At 53.7% G+C, this 26,353-nt stretch overlaps 9 protein-coding genes across 9 annotated transcripts; 4 read left to right on the top strand and 5 right to left on the bottom strand.

The window, feature by feature from the left end:
- Window positions 1–45: 45 nt before the first annotated feature.
- Window positions 46–1,274, bottom strand: V2A60_001644 (carboxymethylenebutenolidase; the record flags this gene model as incomplete). Its single annotated transcript, XM_083253002.1, has 4 exons — window positions 46–468; window positions 553–678; window positions 775–920; window positions 1,211–1,274. The coding sequence occupies 4 exons, from the start codon at window positions 1,272–1,274 to the stop codon at window positions 46–48; spliced, it is 759 nt and encodes a 252-aa protein (XP_083109128.1).
- A 567-nt stretch (window positions 1,275–1,841) lies between these two features.
- On the bottom strand, window positions 1,842–4,425 carry V2A60_001643 (RNA12 protein-domain-containing protein; the record flags this gene model as incomplete). The annotated part of the gene is made up of 3 exons (XM_083253001.1): window positions 1,842–3,937; window positions 3,995–4,237; window positions 4,299–4,425. The coding sequence occupies 3 exons, from the start codon at window positions 4,423–4,425 to the stop codon at window positions 1,842–1,844; spliced, it is 2,466 nt and encodes an 821-aa protein (XP_083109127.1).
- Window positions 4,426–5,248: 823 nt separating this feature from the next.
- On the top strand, window positions 5,249–5,995 carry V2A60_001642 (EMI1 family protein; the record flags this gene model as incomplete). Its single annotated transcript, XM_083253000.1, has 1 exon — window positions 5,249–5,995. The coding sequence occupies one exon, from the start codon at window positions 5,249–5,251 to the stop codon at window positions 5,993–5,995; it is 747 nt and encodes a 248-aa protein (XP_083109126.1).
- Window positions 5,996–6,574: 579 nt separating this feature from the next.
- V2A60_001641 (heat shock protein 70 family) lies at window positions 6,575–8,536 on the bottom strand (the record flags this gene model as incomplete). The annotated part of the gene is made up of 1 exon (XM_083252999.1): window positions 6,575–8,536. One exon carries the CDS (start codon window positions 8,534–8,536, stop codon window positions 6,575–6,577), a length of 1,962 nt encoding a protein of 653 aa, XP_083109125.1.
- Window positions 8,537–11,329: 2,793 nt separating this feature from the next.
- Window positions 11,330–11,665, top strand: V2A60_001640 (uncharacterized protein; the record flags this gene model as incomplete). Its single annotated transcript, XM_083252998.1, has 1 exon — window positions 11,330–11,665. The coding sequence occupies one exon, from the start codon at window positions 11,330–11,332 to the stop codon at window positions 11,663–11,665; it is 336 nt and encodes a 111-aa protein (XP_083109124.1).
- A 1,787-nt stretch (window positions 11,666–13,452) lies between these two features.
- Window positions 13,453–14,263, bottom strand: V2A60_001639 (uncharacterized protein; the record flags this gene model as incomplete). The annotated part of the gene is made up of 2 exons (XM_083252997.1): window positions 13,453–13,722; window positions 13,760–14,263. The coding sequence occupies 2 exons, from the start codon at window positions 14,261–14,263 to the stop codon at window positions 13,453–13,455; spliced, it is 774 nt and encodes a 257-aa protein (XP_083109123.1).
- A 2,080-nt stretch (window positions 14,264–16,343) lies between these two features.
- On the top strand, window positions 16,344–18,280 carry V2A60_001638 (uncharacterized protein; the record flags this gene model as incomplete). The annotated part of the gene is made up of 2 exons (XM_083252996.1): window positions 16,344–17,597; window positions 17,651–18,280. 2 exons carry the CDS (start codon window positions 16,344–16,346, stop codon window positions 18,278–18,280), a joined length of 1,884 nt encoding a protein of 627 aa, XP_083109122.1.
- A 773-nt stretch (window positions 18,281–19,053) lies between these two features.
- On the top strand, window positions 19,054–20,208 carry V2A60_001637 (2EXR domain-containing protein; the record flags this gene model as incomplete). Its single annotated transcript, XM_083252995.1, has 1 exon — window positions 19,054–20,208. The coding sequence occupies one exon, from the start codon at window positions 19,054–19,056 to the stop codon at window positions 20,206–20,208; it is 1,155 nt and encodes a 384-aa protein (XP_083109121.1).
- Window positions 20,209–20,837: 629 nt separating this feature from the next.
- Window positions 20,838–23,528, bottom strand: V2A60_001636 (Mechanosensitive ion channel-domain-containing protein; the record flags this gene model as incomplete). The annotated part of the gene is made up of 1 exon (XM_083252994.1): window positions 20,838–23,528. The coding sequence occupies one exon, from the start codon at window positions 23,526–23,528 to the stop codon at window positions 20,838–20,840; it is 2,691 nt and encodes an 896-aa protein (XP_083109120.1).
- Between the last annotated feature and the right edge of the window lie 2,825 nt (window positions 23,529–26,353).

The raw sequence follows: 26,353 nt of genomic DNA, 5'->3' as shown, positions 1-26,353 counted from the left end.
GTAGCGCCAAAGACGTTTTCGTCTCTCATCGCCCGTGTCGAAAACTCAACAGTCGTGCTCGACGGCAGGCACGCCGCCCCTCGCGCCGAGGTCCGTCTTGAGCACGCGGCCAAAGACCTCGAGCAGGACCTCGAAGCAGACCTTGGTGACGGCCGGGTCGTAGCGGCCCTTGCTGAGCTCGTCGCGGATGAAGGCGTGCTGGGCCCAGGCGAACTCGTGGAAGCTGGCGACGACGCCGGCGGCGCGCATCTTGGCGCGGATCAGGTCGCGGCCGGCGTCCGGCACGTGCGTGTCCTGGACGCCAAAGATCATGGCCGCCTCGCCCTTGAGGCGGGCCATCAGGTCGAGCGTGTGGGCGCTGCCGGGCGGCGCCTCGACCGCCGTGTTGGCGGCGTCGTGGGGGCCGAGCGTGCGGCTGTGGATGTCGGTCGCGAAGTAGGAAACGCAGGCCGTGATGCGCGGGTCCAACTTGTTTTTTTTTTTTTTTAGCCCGGGGCGTTCGCTGTCAGAAACGGGGGTTTCCGCGAATATAAGAAGGAGGAATTAACATACAGCGGCGCGGACGGCGAGGTGGCCGCCTAGACACATGCCCGTGGCGCCGATGAGGCCGGTGCAGGTCGGCAGGCTGAGGAGGTGGTCGACGGTGGCGTAAGAGTCGGCATCGTAAGACTCAAGCGTCTGCGAAATAGGGCCAGTTAGCTGTAAGAAGAAGAAGAAGAAGAAGAAGAAAGATATTCTGAGGCCTCGACGTGAGGATCTCTGTGGACTGGGCACCTTTTGAATCTTGTACTGGTTGCCCTTGTCGGTGTCGGCAGCGTCGTACTTGAGCGGCTCCGGGCCGGTAAAGTCGTGATAGGACGACGGCGCGGCGACAATGTAGCCGTGGCCGGCAATCTGGCGCGCAAACCGCGCAACGGGACCTGTGACTGTTTGTTTTTTTTGTCTCAGCATGGTTAATTCAAGGCTGCCCGGCAAACAAAGGCCGAACCTTGGTAAATTTCGCTAAACAGGCATACGCCGGGAAATCGACTATTTTTTTGGGGTCGTGCATGTCAGCTTCCAGTCAGACGCTGCTGGTATCGGGTTGAAACCCAAAGCATCACACTTACGCATCGGGATATCCGGGAATGGCAGGGTGAAAGACGAAGATGCCTGCGTGAGCCGTCTATCAATCAGTCCATGAGCTTCTAGCTATAGTGGGTGTTCGTACGCATTGTGCTCTCTTTGCCGTTCGCTGTCGTCTTGACATCGACGTGGCTCTCTTGAATCAACATGATGGGCCGAGACTTCTTTTCTTTGATCTTGGATTTCTGGATCCGGCGGGCGCAATCTTCTGATAATATTCCCGGAATGAGACAAGTCGAGAGGGTTGTAAAGGTCAAGGTAAAACAGCTGGTGAGGTGTTGTTGACCCCGCCATAAGCTCCAGATTTGCCCCTCCATCGTAGCAAAAGCCAATCAGGTAATAACATGAACTACAGCTTTATCCCCGCGGGGACGTCGGACGGCCTATTCGAATGCATGCAATGAAAAGAAAGGGGTTCCCGGACACCAATCAAATGCTTCGCATGCGATAAGTCACACTGCTTTTGATGCCTAGCCCTGCCAAGCTGGCTCCAACAACATATGACAAAAAGCAACATGAACAAATTGATGAATGAATACATGAATACATGAATTATTTCAAGAAGCATAAAACAAAGTAGAGATTGAAGCATTGGCTCCGTTAACAGAACGAGCAGAGTCACCCATATTCTCTTCCCGGTGAAAGATATCCTGTCCCGGGGTCGCCCACCCCTCCTCCCTTAAGACCTATAACGCCCCCAAGGAACGAGCATGTTACTAGACTTCCTCACTCAAAATCTTTTTACAGGCCGCCATGTGCTTATCCAGGTCCTCAATCTTGCGCTGTGCGGCATCAATCTGCGCCAGCAGGTACTGGACGCGGCCTGCCGACTCGCTCGTCTGGCGCGGCAGGCTACCAAGCAGCGAGAGCTCATTTTCCGCAGTGGCAATTTTCTTTGCCTCAATCTTGGCGAGCTCGTTCTGCTGCGCCAGGTCCAGCTTGGCCACGAGCACACGGTCTTTAATCATGCGCGCAAACGCAGCCTGCTGCAGGGGCTTACCGGCGGTGATGAGGCGCGGGTGGCCGCGGTCGGAGCGGATGGAGATGAGCTCTGCCGCAGCAAGAGATTCCAGAGCCGCCTCGCCGTCACTGGCACACGGGCTCATGGAAGAAGAAAAGGTGGGGGACAGGAGAACTTGGTTGTAGATGAGGGACGAGTCCTTGGCCAGGCCCTTGACGAGGTGCCAGACTTGGGAGGTGGACCACTTCTTTTCAGCAGCGTCGCTGCCCTTGCTCAGGAGAAACATCTTGACAGTGTCTACGGCGCTCTCTCGAACTATTTCATCGGTCGCGTCGCTTGGGCTCATACCGGCCTGGATGCGGCGGGCGAGGGATTCGAGATCTACCAAGCGACCGCCCAATGTTTCAATGGCCATGTCAAGACCACGCAGGTTGGGAGCGCCACTCGGCTTGCTGTCACCCTCTTCCTTTTCCTTTCTCTCCTGCGCAGCTTCGCGATCGTTTTGAATGCGTCCCATGATGTATTTCTTCGCTACGCCATGATCCAAGTCTCCCAAAGAAACGACGCGGAAAACGCGATCAGGTAAAGCCCTGGTGAGTGGCTTCGAATAGGCATTTTCACTGGTTAAGAAGATGACTTGTGCGGCATGGTTTTGTACCAGTGACGCCGCCCATTCTGATATCTTGTCGTAGACGATACCCCGCTCGTCGCTCTTGTGCAAGAAGTTGTCAATAACGATGACAGGTCTTCGCTCCGGATGAGCCTCAAGCCAAGCATCCTCCGAGGTTGTGCCGTCTCTCTCCTTGCTAGACCGGCCGGACAGCGCAACATCCTTTAGTGCATTTGCGGTGGTGTACAGGATCTTGGTGAGTTGTGACTCGAGCGTCTCGGAGAAGCCTGCCTTGACACCGGTGGTGCCTTGAACGGCGAGATCGATGAGGCTGCTCACGCTATTGGCCCAGGAAAAGACGGGTCGGTAGCCTACGGCGGAAGCAAGCCTACCGATCATGGCAGACTCACCGCGAGCTTCAACGATGGGTTTGCAATCAATCAGCACAACGTCTTTGCGGCTTTCGAGTGCCTTTTGCATAACAATTTCGACCTTTCCGGAACCTCTCGGCCCAGTAACTACGATGAAGTTGTCTGAAGTCACGTCGAGCCACTCCCGTAGCTGGCTGATGACATCCAACCGATGGTTCCATATGGCACCGCTCAGGTTCTCCCATTGTTCGCGACGTCTGCCAAAGGAAAATGACTGTCGGTGGCTCTGGAACCATTTGTATAGCCTCGATTCACTAAAATTCAGCGAATGCTGGATATGGAGACGAATAAAGAATTGCCGGATAGGGTCGAAAATGATGACTGAAAACCCAGCAAGGAGAGCGGCAATGATCGGGAAGACGATGCGTGGGTGGTTCGTTAACCAGTTCCAGATATTGTGACCCTTGACTCGCTTGACGTACGAAATGCGCAGCATCGTTCCGGCCGCTCCGCCGCCTTGCGCTTCGGGGACGACGAATCCATGCGCACAGTTTCTTGCCATGACAGCGTCGCGCAGGACAGGGAAGCCGACGTTGGCGTATTTCGGAACTTCTTTGGAGTCTGCAGGCTGCGGAATAATGTCGGCAATCTTGCCATACCGGCGAAAGACGCTGTACAAGACCTCCTCGGGGAGAGTCTCGGGCGTCGTGCCGACTTCCGCGGGCACAAACTCGACTCGAAGCACGCCGGAGGGGTAGCGATGCATGTCCTCCAGCCAAGGCGTGCCTCTGACCAGGCGAGCCTGGATGCCTCTAAATGGGTTAAACCATGGCTTGAGAGGATTCTCCTTGAGCCTCTTTTTCAATGTTGCTGCAAAGAGAGCTAATCAGCCCCAGGTCCGTTACGGGAACATACGCGTGCACCTACATTCAATGTCTGCTGGGTCAAGTTCGGCGCTGTATCGAAACTTGACAAATGCGCCCCCGTCTTTCAAGCGCGGCAGGATTTCCGTGACTTTGATGGGCATGTCCTCGGGGATGGCCATCTTGACCAAACGAATGGGATCCATAATGCCGAGTCTCGAGCTATCAAAGCGACGCATTAAATCCGCCAACTCGCTGTCGCTCTCGTTTCTGCGAAGTACATTGATGATCTTGAGAGGAAAGATGTCTATGTAGGAGTAAGTTGGCGTCTCGTTTCGAGTGGTTTGTGGCGGGCGATGCATGCATACTGTCAAAGAAAAGGATAGCTTCGTTATCCTTGACCTCAAAGTGCCCGGTATCCTTTTCCTCCGAGATTGTATTTTGCGTCGCATCCTCGGCGGGCGGTGCAACAGGGTCGGATGGAGGCGTCGCCATCGTGCTCTCCCATGCCCGCCCAGCAACGGTTTGCCGAAGAGCTTTGTGGTCGAAACGGCGCAACGCCTGGTTGCGACTCACTAAGCATGGCCACAGAGATGATGCTCGCGCCAGCGGCCGCGCAGCCACGGCGGCGAGCCGCACAGGCGTGTACATCGTGGCAATGGTGTTGTGGTGTATTTTAGGATCGTGAATAGGGACTCATCGTGGCCCTGACCGCCGAGGTAAGCTGAGGTTGAGCTATGTCAAGGTCCAAGTTTGGGGAGCTTCTAGGAACGAGCTAGCTCCCCACCAAGTTGTCCGAGGCAGGAGCGAATGCAGCAAAGTATATTGCGCCTACAGAACTGGGACTAACGCAGATTAAAACTTACCCTTGTTAAAGGCCGTAGGAAAGTATTACAATTATTACGATGATTCTAATCCAGTGAGCGTTTTATAGCCCAGTATTGGCAGCTGATGCGTACATACTTGTAATTTTGCTGCCATTTCATCATGAGGTCATTGGTCCTATTCCTTGATCACAGTAATCTGGGAGAAGAAGAGCGGGCCGGCGGATCATTTTTCCCCACGAAAGAGAGCGAACCCTGGGAAAAAGTCACGATCACAAGTAATCGTTTTCAATGCTGCCCGATTGAAAAAACTGTCAATCTACCAATATCACACGCACTCAGGGGCTCTCCATCCAAGATCAATTTTCCAGACCAAGTAGCGAACCACGTCGTCGGCACGCAACTCCCCCGTCGACCCACGACAGCGCATCAGCATATCCACCACTAGACACCTGCCTGCGACATCATCAGTCACATCGCATCGCATCGCCATCATGGGCTGGCTGTGGTCCTCGAACCCAAAGCCCATCGAGGCGCCAATCTTGCCCGACACTACCCCTGCCACCAAGCCTTCCGCACAAACATCGACCGCGCAACACTCGCCGCGACCCGAACCGCCGCAGTCCGCCGACGACGCCGAGCTGCAAAAGTTTATGGAATTTTTCAAGGCCGAAGAGGCCGCCGCCGGCTCGCACCAGACGAACCAGCAACAGGGGGGGCCAGGGCCCAAGCCGTCGCCGCTGCCCGAGTGGCTCGCCAAGATGATCACGCCCAAGGACAACCCGCTCTACAAGGAGGCCGAGGCGCCGCGGCGGGACCCCCTGTCCGAGTCGCTGCTGCCGACCGACATGTCGTGCCGGCAGGCGTTCGACGCCGCCTGGGGCTGCAACTCGGTCGGCGGGCAGTGGAACGCCGTGTACCGCTACGGCGAGATGCGGTCCTGCTCGGAGAAGTGGGATGACTTTTGGTTCTGCATGCGCCACCGTGCGTCGTCAGGTCCCGTCAAGGAGGAGATCATCCGCGCCCACTACCGCAACAAGGAGCACGCAAAGTACTACGCCCCCGGCCGGGTCAGCAGCGAGGACGTCTGGGAGGCGCGCACGCGCAAGGTCGACCCGGACACGACGTTTGCGCAGAGCATCGACGTGCCGGACATGGGGGACGAGGAGTGGCGCAGGATGGAGAGCGAGCGCAGGCAAAAGATTCGCGATGGGCTGGGGTTTGACAAGTCAGATTCATGATGATGGGTGATGATGATGTATACCATAATTGTACCATTACGGGAGTTTTGAGCATATAATTTGTACATGTATCTCTTCTTGGTTACCGCAAGAAATGTATTAACACGCGCATGCTTGGGTGGTCACATACTTTTCTTGATGGTTACCGCAAAATATGCATGAATACGCAGGCCTAGGTGGTCGCACACATACCCTGTGGTTGCAACAAGAAATGCACCAATCATGCTCAAATGGTTGGCTATGCACGCTCTTTTCCAATTGTTCACCCGAGCACATCTCAATATTCTCATTTCAGCTTGCAAAGTCATATCACTGTGAAAGGCAAGGTTGGTGGATAGTTGTGGTCTAATGGGTTTCTTATTACCCTAATCATTAAAGTACATCTGCCAGCAAATCGCCAGCTCATTCTTTTGGTTCCCTAATCATAACCATAATGCAAAGCCAGTACAAAAGAAATTTTCCTAACTCTAAAAAACATCATTCATCCATCTCTGCAACTTCAAAAGAGCCTCCGATTGTGGACATGAGCCAATCTGAAAATCCAGCAGGATGTTTTCATTCGGGGGGGTATCAAAGCATTTAGTCGACCTCCTCGACGGTGGGGCCGTCGTCGCCACCGGCGCCAGGAGCGCCACCGGCACCAGGGAAGCCGCCAGGGGCACCACCAGGCATACCGCCGGGCATGCCACCCTCACCACCAGAGCCGTAGAACTTCATCATGATGGGGTTGGCAACAGCCTCAAGCTCCTTCTGGTGCTCCTCATACTCCTCCTTGGTGGCCTGCTGGTTGTCATCGAGCCACTGGACAATCTTGTCAATCTCGGCGGTGAGCTTGGTCTTGTCATCGGCCTCAATCTTCTCGTCGACCTTGGGGTCGCCGAGAGTGTTGCGGAGAGAGTAGGCATAAGACTCAAGGCCGTTCTTGGCAGAGACACGCTGGCCCTCCTTCTCATCCTCCTCCTTGTACTTCTCGGCATCAGCCAACATGCGCTCAATGTCCTCCTTGGAGAGACGGCCCTTGTCGTTGGTGATGACAATCTTGTTGGACTTGCCAGTACCCTTCTCGACAGCGGAAACGTTCATGATACCGTTGGCATCGAGATCAAAGGTAACCTCGATCTGGGGAACACCACGAGGGGCGGGGGGGATACCAGTGAGCTCGAACTTGCCAAGAAGGTTGTTGTCCTTGGTGCGCTGACGCTCACCCTCGTAAACCTGGATAAGGACACCAGGCTGGTTGTCAGAGAAGGTAGAGAAGACCTCGGACTTCTTGGTGGGGATGGTGGTGTTGCGGGGGATGAGCTTGGTCATCATGCCACCGGCAGTCTCGATACCCAGAGACAGAGGGGCAACGTCAAGGAGCAGAATCTCCTTGGTAGAAGTCGACGTGGTGTCGCCAGACAAGATGGCGGCCTGGACCGCCGCGCCGTAAGCCACGGCCTCGTCGGGGTTGATGCTCTTGTTGGGCTCCTTGCCGTTGAAGTAGTCGGTAATGAGCTTCTGGATGCGGGGGATACGGGTGGAGCCACCGACAAGGACGATCTCGTGGACCTGGCTCTTGTCGATCTTGGCATCGGCAAGGACGCGGTCGACGGGCTGGATGGTGGAGCGGAAGAGATCCTGGCAGAGCTCCTCGAAACGGGCACGGGTGATGGAGGTGTAGAAGTCGATACCCTCGAAGAGAGAGTCGATCTCAATGGAGGTCTGGGCCGAGGAAGAGAGGGTACGCTTGGCACGCTCGCAAGCAGTGCGGAGACGGCGCATAGCACGGGCGTTGGTGGAAAGATCCTTCTTGTTCTTCCTCTTGAAGTCGAGCACAAAGTGGTTGACCAGGCGGTTGTCGAAATCCTCACCACCGAGATGGGTGTCACCAGCGGTGGACTTGACCTCGAAGATGCCCTCCTCAATGGTGAGGAGCGAAACATCAAAGGTACCGCCACCAAGATCGAAGATCAGGACGTTGCGCTCGCCAGCGACCTTCTTGTCAAGACCGTAGGCAATGGCAGCGGCAGTGGGCTCGTTGATGATGCGGAGGACGTTCAGGCCGGCAATGAGACCAGCATCCTTGGTGGCCTGACGCTGCGAGTCGTTGAAGTAGGCGGGAACAGTGATGACGGCGTTGTTGACGGTACCACCAAGGTAGGCCTCAGCAGTCTCACGCATCTTGGTGAGAACCATGGAGGAGATCTCCTCGGGGGTGAAGGTCTTCTGTTCGCCCTTGAATTCGACCTCAATGATGGGCTTGCCGTTCTTCTCAATGATCTTGAAGGGGAAGTGCTTCATGTCGGCCTGAACCTCGGCGTCGGTGAACTTGCGGCCAATCAGACGCTTGGCGTCGAAGACGGTGTTGTGAGGGTTCATGGCGACCTGGTTCTTGGCGGCATCACCGATGAGACGCTCGGTGTCGGTGAAGGCGACGAAGGAAGGGGTGGTGCGGTTGCCCTGGTCGTTGGCAATGATGTCGCAGCGATCCTCGCGGAAGATACCGACGCAGGAGTACGTGGTACCGAGATCGATACCGACAGCGGTGGTGGACGCCATTATGTGTGGTGTTTGCTGTGTAGTAGATGTGTGTGGCGGGGAGGGGGAAAGCGTTGGGAGAAAAGAAACACTCGAATGTGTTTTAGGAGGTGGAAAGGATTAGAGGATTGTTAATTCTTCTTGTCAGAGTCTGAAGAGAGGGGGGTATAAAGTTGTGTGAATGGTTCTGGGAGAAAAAAACAATTGGGAAAGGCCGGTGAGCCGGATGCAAAGGGCATCTAAATAAGAAGAGGCGGGAGGTTCTATGTGCTTCGAAACTTTTCCAGCGGAGCCCACTAGAAGAGGGTGGCAGGGGCTTGCGGAAGCCTCTGGCAACGGCTGGAGCCCGCTGGAGCCCGCTGGAGTCACCTGGAGTTACCTGGAGAGAGCTGCAGGTCGCTGGAGGCATCCACCATGGGTTTCTTTCACACAAGGCAAACAGGTTCCTGCGTAACGTTCTACGAATCGACTGGTAAAAGGGATTGATGTGAATCGCTGGTTGAAGCGCTTCCCTCATGATTCTCCCAGACTCCTTCGATGAGAGACTTCACTTTTCCATCGCGGGGCAGCCGAAAAGGTCCTAGGTACATTTGCTAGTGCACTCGCAAGGCGGAGTATGACGGTGATTTGTAGGTATCGGGTACTTTGCCGCCCCACCTCCATTTTTTTTTTCCTCGGTGCCCCTCCAAACCAACGATTGTTGGACGGGCGTCATAGTGGGCTGGTTGGCTGGCTACCTAAGGTGAGGGCTTTGCAGAACTCGATCCATTGAGGCATGGATGGAGTTGCCGCTACAGCAAGTCGAAAACGATGGATCGGCCTGGAAACGACTATTCTTGAGGTCCCTATTGCGATTCACCTCCAGTTGAGCTCGGGAATATTACTTGACAGGCGTGCGAAGCAGAGTGCTACCTGGGTAGCTCTTCGCTGGTGCTACCCCGCGTACCCAAGTCGAAAGAAAACACAGGGTACCTGCCTACCTGCTCCCTGCTGAATGCGCCTACCTTGGGAGGCAGAGGTACATGTTAAGTTAGCGCCGCCGGACCGCTGCCTGGTGCGCCGCGGGCAGCTTGCGGAAAGCTTTGCAATGGCAAGGCAACGAACGGAGCTCCGCCCCTCCTCCCTGGTTGCTTAGGTGTTTACTTACTGGTAGCAGCCTGGCAATTGGTTGGCTGTGCTGGCGGCAGGTCAGAGGTACCCAAGCGGGTACCAAAAAAAGCATGGCCACTTTCGGGCCTTGCGAAACGACCACTACTTACCTGACGGTCACCACATCTTCCAGTATTGTAGTCGGTAAGGATTAAGACAATATGACTTTCTTGAATAACAATTATATCGGTTGTCAGTTTTACAATCTTCTCAAGGAAAGGAGAAACAGCTGATACAACCAATAAAGGCTATCTTTTGGTATGTACGGATATTGAGGAGGCTATCAAGGGCCAAGGGTGGCCATGTTTTTCGGTACCCACCTGGTAAGTAAGTACCTACTTACTTAGGTACTTATCCCACCAAGGAAACTCGGTAAGTATGGCCACAGCTACACCTGTCAGTAGGTACCCGTGGCTGTAAGTACTTGGCTGTTTGAGTAGGTACTTACTTACTTTAGACCCTCAAGGTGAAAACCTACGTAGGTACCTACGTAGGTACCTACTTAGGTATCAGGCTGTGCACCAGTTTGAGCTGGGAAACTTTGACACCATGGCAAGCTCTTGGAATGCAAGCTGCATCCAGGACCTACGTACTTTAGGTAGCAATAGCTAGCCAGAAGCATAAATAAACAGACTGCGAGGGGCTGCGGCATTACTTGTCCGTCGCAGCAAGGTTTCGGGTGTGCGGGTAGTAGCAGCTCTAGAGAGGGCAGCTGGCTGTTGGGCCGTGATGGGGGAGGGATGTCGACGGGCTCCCAATTGAATCTGTGAATAGAGGCTGAGCTCGAAGACTAAACCTGGCAATGAACCGTTACCATACCGGCGAGAGGCATCGTCTTTTTTGTTGGGTGGGCCTCTCGGAGACGACGAAATTGAAAAACTTGCATCAACTTGTTAAGAAACTACAAGCAGGTCTTGTCTGTCTTATCGTCCATGACGACCAGTCGACGCAATAGCTTGGGGAGGCGGACCACAAAATTTCGTCACTGCTAAGATTTTCGTTTCTTTCTCTCTTTCTTTTTTTTTCTTTGAACTGGCGCGCCCCACTAGTGTGTGCTTCAATGTTCATCACTGTTTGCTGGCTTGGTGCTATTGGTGCTGCTTGGCTACTCGGACCTGTGCGAAAATCTGCTGCTCCCGATGCAGCGAGTTTCCCCGGCGTCTCAACCAAAAATACTCAAATTATCAACTGATTTATTACATCTAAAGGGTCTACCTAGCTACGTATTATAGGTGTGTATGATGTTCCCAGTTTGTCAAAATAATGAATGTAGTATAATATTCAATCTTTAAAATCACAGAATAATATTTCATCACTATTGTTTTACATCTTTTCTTCTATCATTTATACAAACTTGTGTCAGGACTAAAAGATCAGAGTACCGACTAAAACAAGGTCTTAGTTTCAGTGAACAGTATCAGGGGTTGTGGTAAATGAATATGTTGGAGTAGGTGAATACTCAGTAGATAATGGTGAATCCCCGCATCGTGATAGAAGCGGTCTGCGAGCGTTCCGCCACATCTTGCTTCTTATCACAAATCAGTTTGAAGAATAGTCAACCTGCCAATTTGAAAATGTCCGAATTCGATTGTCTCCGTAAGTGAGCTTTCATCTACCCATAAAAACTGGCTGCCAGATCTCTTTCGCCCACCCACTCACCCACGCATGCCCTTTCAACAACCCTCTGACCGCCTCACCATCCTCTTCTCTCCCTGGCTGGATGCACAGCACTACAACGCAAAAGACAATAGAGCTAACCTCCATCTCAACCCTCTGCGTTCGACGTCATCCACCCTATTTACAGAACCATCCCTGACCCCTAAGGAGCGTCAAATCTGCAAGGCTTACGGCGGGTGGACCAACTTCATGAACTGCATGGGACTGAAGCCGTGGGACAGCGAGGACCGCGCAGAGGGCAAAAATATTCTTGAGGCGTTTGCGAGCGATAATGAGGACGAGGACAAGGCCGCCGCCACAGCCGCCACAACCGATAAGAAGTGAATTAATAAGGTGACGGAGAGAGGAGAGAGGGAGAGGGAGAGGGAGAGGGAGAGGGAGATGGTGACTGCTAAAGGGTGCCCAAGCATACAGCCCGTTAAACGCCTGAAATTGAAAATTTGCGAGCATGAAATCCAAATTTAACAACATGTAACTGGGCAACTGTCCCTTCAAACCTCCAATTCCGCTACTTGATATCACCTTTGATCCTCGTCAGTTCTGGCCAAGTGCAAACGCGCTTGAGCTCGCAGTTGCCCCTCTGGCTCAACACTCACCTACTCTTCATCCATCCATTCATCAATTCATTCATTCCTCATTCCTCCTTCCTCCCTTCCGTTCTGCTTCCTAAATCTTTGACAAACTAATTTGGATTTCTTTGCAATCAACATCACCGCGCAGCGCTACCATAAGCTTCCATGAAAACGCAAGGTGAACAATCTATCGATTTGAGTAAGTGGCCGCCAACGATACCAACTCATTTCTGGTAAAATAACGGTGTTTCGCAAAAGTCACTTCCCGCTTCAACATGTCACCATATTTGGCGGCCAAAGAAGAGTGGCCCCTTCCCAGTTGGGAAGGGGCAGATTCTTCAGGTTTTGATTCCTCGGAAAGCGAGAGCGAACGATGCACCGGAAGCGTGGCAGGCCAGGGATCTGATGAGAGAACCACAGCAGAGGCTCAATCTCCGACACACAAGGAAGAATCCGAAGCCAATGGCTCCGAGCAAGCGCTAGACAACCGGGATGGAAGTCTCACAGATGATGAAGAGGGCAGGCAGTCCACTGATATAATGTCTCATCCTTCACAAGGCGATTCTCGGGCAAACTCAATCGAGAGAGGGGGATGGAGCGCAGGCACAAACGAGGAGGATGCTGAAGAAGATGCGGTCACGACTGTGCCTATGACTTCTAATTCTAGTCATTTCCATTTTACAACAGAAGAACTGGCTGGGCTGGCTGATATCTTGGCCGTGTGCCCTTCCGTCGCCGCAGAACCGGGGAGCTCGCATCACATCTGGGCGAGAGTGCGGTGGGCAGATTGGTCGCTGGCTGATCGAGTGTTTTATACGGTTTGCTCGAGGAGCTTACAGCGGTGAGCGAAATTGAGGCCGCTACACAATCACGAAAAGATGGCTGCTATTTATGAGAGTGGTGAGATCTAGCTTTTTGAGCAACAAAAATTTTCCATCTTGGCTCTACTTGTCCCGCGGTATCCTGTGGCGTTGGCCCTCCTCTCTCCCTGCGTTGTTAATCGGGTAATCCCCTCCAAATGCGAATGCAATTCATACATCCAGTGCTGTAAAGAAGAGCTAGCTTCTTTGTTGAGTACTTGGTCGGTGCACAAGGACTTTCAGGTGGTCTTCCATACATATTATACGTTCTGCGTCGTGGTCAAGCGACGCCTGACATAACAAGGGACTAATGCGTCCACATCGACATGCTTCCTACTTATGAAGGGTTGCATCATCACAGTAACGTACAGAAGTATTTATCTGTGACTCACCGGCCGAGTGGGGGTTCTGCGTCACTCTCACTCATCCCTTGGCGTATATCAAAAGAACAAACAGCTCAGCACACCGGTCGAGACGCGTACAAATCACATTCATGCGGTCAGCACGAGCCGAGCGCCACCGAACATACTCTCACCCTGTCGCACGTTCCTCCCTCGTTAACCCTTCCTCCATGGTACATGAAGCGCAATATGAAGAATTAGTGAACTGTCCGAAAACAGACGTATAGCCAAGCACCTTGCAAAGTTAGCTAGCAGTAACTCATGCGTCCCTCATATTACTAGACAACAGCCATCCATATTTGTAGGCACTTTTCGGCGTCGAGGCTTGAGAGCGCCAACCGCCTTGATACGCCCCTCTCTGCTAAATGGTAGACAGCTGCCACCTCGAAGCCGATCCTGGGTTGACACGGCCCTTTGTTTGCTAAAAAGAGACGCGTATAACTCGCAGCACTTTCGGCGTAGCTCTCTTCCGAGCTTGTGCCATTCGCCTGCGCGGCTTCGCATGCCTTGTAATCGTCGCGGTGGCGGATCGAGGTGAACTGTACCGGCTAAAGCCTCGAAGCGGGTGCCAACGAGACTGTTTACGATGATCCTCGACGAGAAAGGGTCTGCCTCTGAAGATGACGCCGTGCCAGCTTGTTCCTTGTTCGTGTATGCCGGCTGTGGGCCATAAAAAGGCAAGTCGCGCCATGCCTGAGCCTCCGCGCCATGCCATGCAGGTCTCTTGCGGTGACCATTCCATGCGGTCGCGCATCGCTTGTCAATTTCGCTTTTGCAGCGGGATCCGAGCCGGTCTGGGTCGTGCATGGCCTGCGAGGATACAATAAATCGCCTTGACACGCTATCGCTGATTCTTGGATCCTCGGCTGACATGCTCGGGCCGAGCCCAGCGCTCAAGATGGGATCCGATGCAGCTGCAGAAGAGTGCGCGAGAAAGCTGCGAGATCTCTGAGGCGGAAAATTCATGGTGCAGTAACGGTTCTGATGCTGGCTTCTTGACGACCTCGGGCTGTCGAGGTCTTGACGCTCCTCATGCTGGTGCTGACGGACGTGGGTGCCAAATTCGTCCCGGGACTCGAGAATCACCATATTGCCAGAGTTTTTGTGTGAAGACTGGCAACATCATACAGTGCAGTAAAGAAGCAGGCTGCTAGACTCCTTCTATCATGGAGAAATTTTGCGTCAATGATATGCTGACGGCATCGGGCTGTAGTGTTTGGCTAGAACAAGATGGATGTGAACAAGTCGCAGAAGAATACGGGTTGCACAAAAGTCTCACAAATGCGCAGTATATTTTAGTCAAATGGCACCTGTGTTTCGTTGATTCAGTGTCCATGGTTAGGCAACGACTTGGAGGTGAGGGGTGACGAGACGCGGCTGTGGCACATCAGCCTCCGGTGAGAATACTGTCCCCGAGCATCTCGCTATGCTTAAGGGGGTGTCAAGAGCTGTCACAAGTCTAAATTCGACCGTTTGTGCTTTGAAAGTCTGACTTTTAGCTTTTTTTTTTATTATCAGTTGTTCGCAAGCCCAACACGGCAAGGAAGCCTCCTTCGACTTGGGGCCTATCTTGATATCGGCCGTCAGATTCGCTCAACACTCAAACTGGAGGAAATCTTCATAACAACTAGATTAGGGGATCTATTTGTGCACCACAATTGGCTTGAATGCTCGACGGTGAAGAGTGTCTCGGATAGGGTGTGCAGTACAGGCAACGAAGACGGCCAACCTTCACATGTTCGTAGAGGTCGACGCAGCGTCGGAAGACCACTAAGAAGCTCTTCGGTGGCATATGGATAGATATGAGACATTAGTTGGAAAGTAAAAAAAACCGTCTTGAGATTTCTGTAGAAGTTGGATCCAGACCGACTTTATGCTAGTGTGTCCAGCTCAAGTTGGCAGCCGCTCTTAACCTTCATAAGGTAAGGACAAGCAGGACTGTATTAGCCACCGTGGATACATGTCAGTATCCTATTTTTTTGATGTGTTTAAGCTTCTCTCGAACCTGTCCCATATACCAATGGTGTCCGTGGGCGGCGAATTGCGGTGTACTTGAGAGTTCACCCATGCACCCACTTGGTTACACAGACAGTGGCGAAGAAACATGTAAGATTCGGGCGATAGACACCTGAAACCGTAAGTTTTCAGCTGTCGCAAAGTGTGAAGTGAGGCATTTTGTGCTTTACGACCTATCACCCGGCTGAACAGCTGTGCGACCTCGGACGGTGAGAGCCAGCGTATATAGCAGAGCAAGTTTTCCGACCCGTCTCATAATGTCAGACTACAAGTACATCCCTGAGCAGCAGATCCTGAACAGAGAACTCTTTTTGTTTCCACCAGCCGTTCAACTCTTTGTCGCTTTTGTTGAGCCGCTACTGCCAGTATTCTCGTCCAGCATGGAGGAGCTGTTTGTCGGCGGTTGCCATGCCAGCCTCTCGACTCTGGGACACAAAAATACACCTTAATAACGTCACGCACTGGAAACCTTAAAGAAGCTGAGCCTCTGCAGGAACAAGGTCAAAGGTTTGTGGTGATGTAGCGGGCGACTAAACGTCGATCCTTCCGCCGGAGCCGGCCCCCGGTCCCTCTTCCTGTCATGTGGTCACCTACGACAATGCGGACCAAAAAGGCCATTGGAACTCGGCAAAGGTAGAATACCTGAAAGATGTAGAGCACGGTAAGGATGAGGCTTTCAGACGGGCTGAAACCCGTCGTGGGGTAGCACACGTGTGGAGTGTTTACACTCGGCAGTTGCAGCTGACAACGAGTTTGTGTAACCTGGCACCACCGCATCACCGCATCACCAGGTTCGAGTTTTTTTGTGCGCCATCCGCGACAGAAGCGAGGACCAAAGAATCAAGCGATCGCGGGAGTGTGGTGCGATACCGTCAAAGGAGTGAGATTGGAGCGTTCGGTGACGGCAAGGATCTCTTTTACTCGCCCGCTGGTGTCGTATGCTCAGGCCCGGATTGACAGACACCGCAACGACGTGTCCCAGAATGAGGCGGAGCTCACTCTTCTGCTCATATTTACTCTCCTAGCGAAACTGCATCCCATATTTTCACGTTTCTTCAATTTCCCGCCGCGTTGCTCGGTCGGGCGGTCCACCCTTTCTGTTTATCCGCGTTCAATTCTGTCCCTACGAGTCACCGCCAGCTCCCAAGCCATGATGCGTAGAGACCATATTGACCGACGCCTCTATGCGGCTGCGGGGGGCGTTGGTCGCTCCCAACAGAACCCCGGATCGGGCATCTCCAAGCCGTATACATGGCGCCGACAAAGACTGGCCTGGGCTTCCCGGTCCGCTTCCATGATCACAGCTCGCGAGCGCCACGGCCTGGGCCAGTCCGGCGCTTGTCAGTCGAGTTCAGCCCCCGCGACAGTAGCGGACACCAACGCAGGCGACAGCAGTGTCCGAATGCATAGTATGCGTCGGGACCTCGAACGCGCATATCATGAAAGGTTACCCGGGGCACGAATTATCATTGCTCGGCCGCCCAGCATTCGTTACAAAGAGGCCGAGCACGCTCCGCTGCTTCAACCCGCCGAGTTCATCACCCAGTCCAGTGATGGCCGCATCATACTCGGCGTGCTACAGCGGCTGGAGGATGTCTGCTTCAAATTCCATGTGCCCTTTCTATCCACGCTGTTGCGCCCTCGACAATATATCGACGAGCTACGATGTGTCTTGACATACAATCCTGCGAGCGACGAGTGCGAGTTCTTTTGCAACTCTCACGATGTTGCTTTAGTGGGTGAGAGCTCTATTCACAGCTATCTTATCAGGCAGGGCCATATCCAGAATATCAAGCCCGGTATGTGGACGATTGCCGTACCTTCAGGTCAGGTAGCTAGAGGAAACGGCTTCAACCGTCTGCGGCCGGTCGTGGAGTTCTTGCTGCTGAAGCGTACGTATGCAAGTACATTGAAACATCCGGTAGCGAAAGGAAGCGATGAGAATGCCAAGTCCTTGGCTACAAACGGCGACGCGACGGCCATGCAGCCCAGCACAGACCCTCTCGCAGAAACACTTGCGGAATTCGTCATGGGAACAGTCCAGTCACCCGGGTCTGAGAAACGGCTACCGAGCATACCAGAAGAAGAGGCTCTCATGCCCAGTTCAGGACCATTCTACCAGCTTCAAGACGGAGAGACCATACAGGTCACCACAAGCCCGGCGGGGAGCAACAATGCGCAAATCGAGCGGCGCTATGCCAAGACGGCAGAGTCGTATCAGGTAACACGCCTACAAAGCATTGACCGAAATAGAAACTCGAGCGTTTTTGCCTGTATACACAGTAAACTCCCACACACTACCCTCGTCGCTAAAGCTCTCAATGTCAGGCCAAGAATTCGCAGCTCGATCGCTTCCCTAGCAACCCATTGGAGCACCGAAATGGAAATACTGAGAAACTTGGACCATGTACGTTGCACCGGTGCATTCACTTTGTTGGCTGACCCTGACCTGACTCACAGAGGAACATTGTAAAAATCCTGGCGTGGGATGCGCGGTTCTATACCGTGTACCTGGAGCATCTCCCCGACTGCTTGGCATCCTATCCCAAGGAACCGGGCTTCACCCAGCAAGACGCCCAGACTATCCTGCTGGATGTCGCTTCTGCTCTTTCCTACCTCGAAGAGAAGAACATTAGCCACAATGACATCAAGCCGCGCAACATTGCCTACTCGCCAGAACGCGGCGCGGTCGTGCTCGATTTCGGGCTCGCCACCGAGGGCCGATGGGTGCCGCGCGAGGCGGGCGGCACGGCGTGGTACGTACCCCCGGAGGCGCTCCGGGCTGGCGCGCGGTCCAACCGGGGCAACGTGTGGGCGTTTGGCGTCACGATGCTCTACGTGCTGGGCAAGATTGGCACGCCGGAAGAGTACGGCAGTCCGTGGGACTTTCTCAACCTGCGGGACCCCAACGGCGCGGACCGCATCGCCATGGAGAGCTGGGCGGACGAGGTTTGCACGGCGGTAGACGAGCTGGACAGAGACGACCCGATGCAGTGCGTGGTCTCGTGGATGATGGAGCAAGAACCTCATGAACGCCTAGCAGCGGGAGAAATCGAATCAGAGTTTAGGAGGCTGTCAGCGGCGGAATAGGCGGGTTCTATGTTATTTTTCATCTCCCGTAATGCTTTTACTTGACGATCTAGCAATGTTTCTATATGATTGATGCATACGTGTGAATTTCAACAAGAAAAAAGTGGCCGGAGGGAAATGCTACCGAGATGCTGCCTTTTACTCTGCTTCCAGATAAACCCAATCGGTAGCGAGTCGAGGCGGATCGTCGTCATCGGATCCCTGTTGCGAGAGAGTCGGTCTAAGTGAGCGCACAGGCAACGAACGGGTGCACAAGGGCGGCCATGCAGCCGTAATCTACAGCCAATGGTGGAATTGAAAGGAACAGATGTGCCCTTTTGATAGCGCATCCCGTCAAGAGACATGCACTTTGTTCTTTTTTTTTTTTTCTTGAAAGGAAAAAGAAAAGAAAACCCATTCACATGAAAAAGGGCAGCAGCCCCCGTGAGCACCACCAGACCCATGAGCGCCTATATATTTGAGGGGGTCACGGGTAGAGCCAATGCTCGTTTTGCTCGGCGCTCCGTATCGGAGGCTCGGTCGTCGACCAGCAAAAGGGAACGTCGTTTCAGACCCAATTTGCAAGGACACGCTCGATTTATTCCCTCTTCACGCGTTATATAGAAATTGTTTTTTTTTGCTCTACCTTGTACAGTGCCCATACCTTCTTTCTTTTCTTCTTCTTCTTCTTCTTCTTTTTCTTTTGTTTGTTCATTTCGTTTGACCCCGCCTCTCCTCTTACCCGTGTGTGTGTGTGTCAGGCAGCGCGCATATTGGATGACACCGACCCCGCGATGAGCTTCTTGGAGGGGTGTTATACCAATGGCGGCGGCGGCGGCGGCGCCGTGGACGTTGCTGGCGAAGACTCTGGACGCCCCAAGTTCTGGATCGAATTTCGGACCTTTGACGATGGCATGCACAACATGGAGGGAGCAGCGTCGACACCGGCTTCGTTCCCGCAGTTTGCGCGGCTGCCGCCAGAGCTGCGACTCAAGATCTGGGAGTATCTAGTGCAGCCCCGTATCGTCGTCGCGTGCTGCCTGGAACGGGACGGGCGGCTGCCGGAGCGGCGAGCGCAGCTACGTAAACGGACGGCCGGAGAGTCTACTACGGAGAGTTGCGGTGGCGGTGGCGGTAGCGACGACGACAACGATAACGACAACGATAACGACAACGACAACAACAACGACGGTAATGGACGCGGCGGGAGTACTACCAACGGCAGCTGCAGCCCCGTGTTACTACGCACCTGCCGCGAGTCGCGCAGCGTCGGGCTGCGCTTCTACGAGCTTACGTTTAGCTGGCGCATCTCCAAGCTGCTGTCCGACACGCCCGTGTCGCAGCCGGCGCGGGTGTGGTTCAACTTTGCGCTCGACGCGCTGTACCTGACGGGGGAGCTCGAGGCGTTTGACGCGTACGGCTTCAACTCGCCCATGGTGTACTTTTTGCGGCCCGAGGACACGCGGCGGGTGCGGCACGTCGCCTGCGCCTTTGCCGAGCTCGGCTACCCGCGGCTCGAGAGCGACCAGATCTTTGGCTGCCTGTGGCACGTCGCGGACCGCTTCCGGGCCGCCGAGAGGCTGCTGCTGGCGCTGAGCCCCGGCGAGGAGGAGGTGGCGCACTGCAAGTTGGCGTCGTCGTCGTCATCGTCATCGTCGTCTTCGAGGTCGTCGTCGTCGTCGTCGTCGCCGAACCCCCAGGCCGCCAAGGTTGTCGGCGGTGGGAAGAAGCAGGAGGAGGAGGAGGAGGAGGAGAATGAGGGGCGGGAGGGTGTGCGCGTCGCAACGACGACGTTGACGGACGAGGATAATGTCATGCAAAAGATTTGGGAGGGCTGGATGGGCAGCGTCAAGGGCCGAGAGGCGCGCGACGACCGGACGCAGCTTGTCGACAAGAAAATGGTGTTGGTGAGGGAGGAGAGCCTGGCCGATGTCATTTCCGGCTTTTAGATTGGAGCGCGACGGTGGTGTGCGTGGGCGCGAGTAAGTCGCTAGCTGCCTTGGGGCAGAGCTCAGCTAGGGGCAGGTCGTTACTTCATCAGCCAAAGTCAGCACCGGCAGGGTAGCATATCGCGGATGATAGCCACCCCACTTTGGTGTTTTATGTACGAGGTACGTCTGAGCACTAGCACAAGTACGGAGTACAAGATAAGTAAGTATATAATACATGAGATAATTATAGATGTGAATCTAAATCATATAAGATGGCTTTAGTCCCTGAAATGCTTCCAGAACCTCATCAAAACCCCTTTTTTATAAATTAGTCAATAGTGTCAGCATTGATGGTTAATTAGTAGAGGAGGCTTGTTCCCCACTCCCTCTACATCACCCTCTCTCATCACATTCATTCGGCGCAGCTTCACATATAAAATATTCATCTTTCATATATTGTATTTGGACTCGTATATGAATCCCTCTCTATAAGTGTATCCAGTTGCCATTGCCATGGCTAGCGACAACATGATAAAATGGTACAAGCGCAATGCCAGATAATAATAATAGATAATAAGCTAGGAAGTGGCAATAGTAACAATAACAATGCTGCTCATCTCAAGCAATCACGTCATTTCTTTGGCTCCTCATTTGAAGTGGGAAGGTGACGGGCCGCGTGAAGGCCGACGACCGACAGGGTGACTGCTGACGTGGAGCGAGGTTGAGCGGCGTGGTTCGTCCTCGTCCTCGATGCGCACATTCTGAAACCCGCCGTGGCTCTGGCCGCTGAAGCCGCTTCCATCAGGGGGGTGGTTGCGTTCGTAAAAAGACGCAGGCATGTCCGTCGAGGCCTCCTCGTCAAACGTCTCCAGGCGAGGGCTCCTCTGCTGCGGCGGGAAATGGCCGTCTGTAGGCGTCAGGCCTGTGGCGCCCGTCAAGCCCTCGCCAGCTTTGCGGCGACCGCGCTGGCTCTCCTTCTTATGGAGCTCAGAGCGCATTGCCTCGATCTCGCGAGAGCGCCGCGGGTCTGTCGACTCATCCACCGCGCTGGCAGGAGTGTTGTCGCGGGTATCCCACATACTGGTCGCAGTGTCAAGGGAGAGAGGGACGGTGTTGAGCTCAGAGATGGCAGCCTGCTCAGCAGCAGCGTGCTCCTTTTCGGTCTGTGCCGGCTTAGTAGGCACCATGCGCGCTGCCTCCTTGTCCTTGGCATACTTGTCGCGGCCGGCCGCGGCAAATTCGTCGCTCACGGCGACAGAGTAGCTGGGGTTGCCAGGTCCGCCGAGGGCCTCGTTTCCGCCACCGGGAGCGTAGATGGGAACCTTTTTGAGGGCGAGGGCTAGGGCGCACATGAACTTGGAGCGACGGGTGGCGCGGACCGAATCGTTGTGCCAGTTGGACTTGTGCTTGATGGAGATGTAGAGGAGCATCTTGTCGAGATTACCGACACCGCCAATGCTGATGGAGAAGTCGGGGAAGAAGTCGCGGGAGTTGTCGGGGTGGCGAACAAACTTTTCCATCTCGAGGCGGAGCAGCTCAATATCTTCAAAGCTGGTGTCGTAGGAGACGTTAAGTTCGACAGTCTCGGTCATGGCCTTGCTGCGGGAAATGTTGTCGATCCAGAGATTGTTGAGCTGAATGTTGGGAACCTGAGTAACCTGCGACTTATCGAGGCGCCTAAAGACCGAGTACAGAAGCGAAATACGCTCGACGACCATCTGGCTACCGCTGATGTCGACACGGTCACCGACGTCGTAAGGATGTTTGACAAAGAGGAAGATGCAGGAGCCAAGAAATTCCTGGGTAGTTACGGCAAAGACGAAGGAGAGGGAGAGCAGAGCAGTGCCGGCGGTAGCCAGGGAAGTGGTGAAGCCGCTGTTGAAAAAGACAAGGAAGATGAGGACGACAATGATGAGAACGATGAAGAGAAGAACCTTGTCGAGAACGCGGAGGGCCTGGCCAATGTCCTTCATGCCTTCGGCGATGGCCTTGCGTTCCTGGCCCATTTCGACAGTTTTGCGAATCATTTCGTCGAGACTAATGTCGCCGTTCATGTCAGAGTCGTAGACGGCGAAAGCCTCCTCAGCCTCGGTGCTGTACGCAGGACCGAGGACCTCGTAAAAGTCTTCAACGTAGAGAGCCTCTTTGCCTTCGACGACAAAGGACATCCATATGCGTCGGGCGAGAGCCTCGGAGGGCAGTCTCTTTTCGAGAGCTTCGATGACGACTGTGTGCGAGGAGTGGGGGTTGAACACTTGCTTGCCGGTGATTTCGGAGGCAATGTTACCAAAGACGGACGTGACCTTGTCGCCGATACGGCCAACGTCGCCGATGAGCTTCATGGGCGTGGCAGAGCCGGTGCGCTTGTGGCCGGCCTTTTTTCGTAGCAGCATCTCGATGCTGTCGTCAATGACGTAGTCCTCATTGGCAAACTCGCGACAGTACATGGGGAACAGTGTGCGGGAGGCCTCGTACAAGAGTCCGAGCAGGCGAACCTCGCGCTTGGATTCCTTGATACGCAGGGCAAAGGAGCGCTGGTGGTAAGAGACGCCAATGAGCTGAATTATAGCCTTTTCGGCGAGAAACACGGCGGACGAGGCAAAAACAGCGGCGAGGACGCGCTCCAGATCGGTGCACCATTGAATGCTGCCGATGGCATCGCTAAAGAGGTTTTTGAAGGTGATCCAGGTAGCGAGGGCCCAAAAGAAGAGCGAAAAGGGAATGACCATGTTGCGGAGGACAGTAGCATACTTGCGGACGCCGGCGCTGACAATACCGCAGAGAGCCATGAAGATTTGAGGGAGCAGAAGAGCGGCAAGCTTGGCGGCCCAGAGGGTCAGCCAGGTGATTTCGATCCAGAAGAAGATGTTGAAGAGGGTAGGGCCATTTTTGGTCTTGCCTTGGTCGTCCGAGCTAGTGCCGACGGTAAGATCGCTGCGGTGGCCGGTGACCTTGAGGACAATGAGAGGGATGGCTAGTAGTATGCCGACGGGAACGACGTAGACCATGTATCTGGTGACGACGGAGAAGCCGACAATCTTTTCGTAGAGGCGGCCGAGGGCATTGCGCTCGACCTCGTCGCCGGTGCCCTGGCGCTTGAGGTTGTCGGGGGCGATCTTTCGACGGCGCCCATGGTGGCCGGGTTTCTCGCCATTGGAGTCGGCCGAGTCGTTGTGGGAGTGGTTGATGCCGGCGGCAGTCTTGCGTGCGCCGGTGGAAGAGACGTTGCTCCGGACATTGGTGAGGGGGATGTCGCGTTCCGTCATTTCGCCGCCGTCGAGCTGGACGAAGCCGGCCGAGTTTCTCTTGGAGGCGCGTGAGGAGTTTCTGTGGTTCATTCGAGAAAAGGAACGCGCAGACGCTTCGTCCCTTGGGAGATGTCCTGGGGTATGTGTGTGACGTGTGGAGTCGTCTCCCGTTTCAGAGTTGAGATTGTTCAGATGAGCTTGGGCTGAATCAATTCGAGACGCCTGCGGACAGTAATTGGCTAGGTTGAAGGCTTGCGAGGCTGTAAATTGTAAATTGAACAGAAGAGGAGAGGGGGTCTAATATTATAAAAAAAAGATGCGTATCAAGACCAAGGGCTTCGTATGCGGGGTGGAGTGAAGACCGGCTTCAGATGCAGAGTCGTGATATCAGGACCGTCTTGGGATGTTGGTATCGTGGTGTCAGTCAGAGAGCTCGTGCAAGTGGTCTGATGAGGCCACTTGACAGGGTAGGGTTTCGATTGAGGCAGCAGTGTCAGCAGGGAAGCTGTCACCAGCACGGTACTGGTAATGCACGGTTTCGAGGCGAACAAGGACTAATGACGTAGCAAGGTTGGTTGGCCAGAGAGATGGCACGGACCGATAAACGAGGGTCGGTGATAATGAGAAGAGAAAGGGGAAGAGGAATGAATATAGATGAAAGAAAAAAGGGGGGATGCTGAGAAGAATATAGGGAATGGGGGGGAAGAAGATACAAAAGGCAAACGAATGTGAAGTCGGGTAAACAAGAGGCAAGGGTCTTCCAAGGCAGCAAGTAAGAATGGAAGAAGAACTGTGGAGGGGGATGACATGAAACTGAGCAAGGATTGATTGACACGGATCTTCTCTTTTTTTTTCTTTTTCTTCTTTTTTCTGGAGACTCTTCTTTCTCCGTTTTTTTTTTTTTTTTCTGATTTTCCTTCTTCTTTTTTCCTTCTTGTTCCCGCCTTTTAGTTGCGTTGTGAGTGGCTATCCGGGTGGCGGTACCTGGCAGTTGGGTCCCGTCGGCATGGCGCCGCTTTAGGGTTTGAATATGTGGTGAGTCGTGACGGCCAAGGACGAGGTCTGTTTGGTGCAAATAACTACTTACTGATGGTAGACATCTTGAACAGTCGATCGAACATGATGATTCTTTATTCGTGACTGTGTTTTACTCGCCTCACTCTTCTATTTATTTTGTCTGTTTTCTTTGGCCTCTCCTCCTCTTTCTCCTTCTTCTCCTTCTTCTTCTTCTTCCTATGTGCACTTTGCTGACCTTGAAAATCGTAGAAGCTACCAACTGCCTAGGTACCTTGCACACTTAGCAGACACAAAAGCGGCAACAGCCCCCTTCTTGGTGCTTCTCCACTACAACCCACCACACAACGGGTCCCAACGCCAGGCGCCGCAGCGGGCCCAGCAGCGGGCCAGCGGTGCCTTGTCGCGCAGTCGTGCTAGGCTTTGCACCCGGAAAGCCGCTGAACAGACACTGACAGACAAGCCGACAGACGCTGGTCCAGCTGGCCCCGGCTGACCCATCTGCAAAGCCTACCAGTAGAATGCCCGCCAGTGGCTGACCCTGACCGACTGCTGGAGCTACTCAGTATTCTTACAGTCGAGTTTCAGGCGGCTGCTTATTCCGCAAGTATTGCAAGTACCGGCTGTCGCAGATGCCTCCTTCGCCTTGCTGACTTTGCTATGACCGCCCGTCAAGAATCATGTACCCATGTACGTATTCATACTTGCTCAGAATAAGTAATATGCATTCCGTACAGAGCACAGAGTAGGGTAAACTGTACGGAGCACACAGTACACGTATGCTCCCACCTACTCAGTACTTCTCATGTTATAGCCTCAGCTTGGCATGGATGGTCAGCATCGTCTCTAATATCTACCGAGTGCTGCATGCATATAAAGTACTGAGTAATGCCCCCTTTGGAAACATTCGATATCCCCCTACTCGATACGCATGCATCAATCTAATTTATCTGCACATTACTCGAGTTCGCCTATTTGTACACACAACACCGTCCTGGGCACGCACCTACCACCACAGCCTAGTAATGAGGATATAAATAGCCAAGTCAGTAAATAAAAAAAACCAAGGAATCGAGCCCGGCTTTGTCCTTGTTATATTGCCTACTACTACTCCGTACGGCAAACTAATAATCCCGTACTGGTACTCCGTACTCAGTACAGCGTTACTTGACTTGCCTGCTCAGCCTCTGTTCTGGCCCACTCGCTGCTCGCCGAACGGCATGACGGCCAATATTCCCCTCTTCCCAGAGCTACCTCGTATTCCCCCAAACTCTTTTTTTTTTGGGAAAAAAAATTACGAAGTGAAATTGATCCTAAAGTCAATAGTCCTCGCCTCGATCACCGTGAGCGACCCAAGACGCACAAATCAGTTGTCTTGCGGTAACCATCACCGCAACAATAAAGGGGGGCAACGCGCCCCAGGAAAAGCAACCCAAGGCCCCAGGCAAAATGCACGTCGCTGCTTGCACCTCGTCATTATTGGGAGAACTGCAAGCCCAATGCATCATAGAATACCCACTGAGCGGTCCCTTGACGTCGCCAAAGCTTTCACTTGTGTGAGTTAGCGTCGCGACTATTTCCGCTCCCACAGTTCAGCGCCGTGCACATGTGGAACGTCGACTGCTTGGCCATGACGTTTTTCCTCTGTCCTTTTTCCTTGCCCTTCCTTGTCCTTGTCCTACTTATTTCAGTGCTGCAGCAGAGTGGGAAGAGGAAAAACCAGAGACCAAGAGTTATTTTTTCTTAAAATGAAAAAAAGGGCGAGAAAAAAAAACAAAGGGAGACTTTCCTCCCTTACTAATACATGCCAAATGACTCTCGCCAATACCACGAGAAAAAAAAAAGAACAGGCGCGCCGCCCTCCACCTAGCATCCATCTCCATTGAAAGTAAACGTCAAAG

Source organism: Cordyceps javanica, chromosome 1 (assembly GCF_051103115.1).
Source record: "Cordyceps javanica chromosome 1, complete sequence".
NCBI classification, from domain to species: Eukaryota; Fungi; Ascomycota; class Sordariomycetes; order Hypocreales; family Cordycipitaceae; genus Cordyceps; species Cordyceps javanica.
The sequence above is the reverse complement of the archived record's forward strand: the minus strand, read 5'-3'. Positions and strand labels throughout refer to the sequence as shown.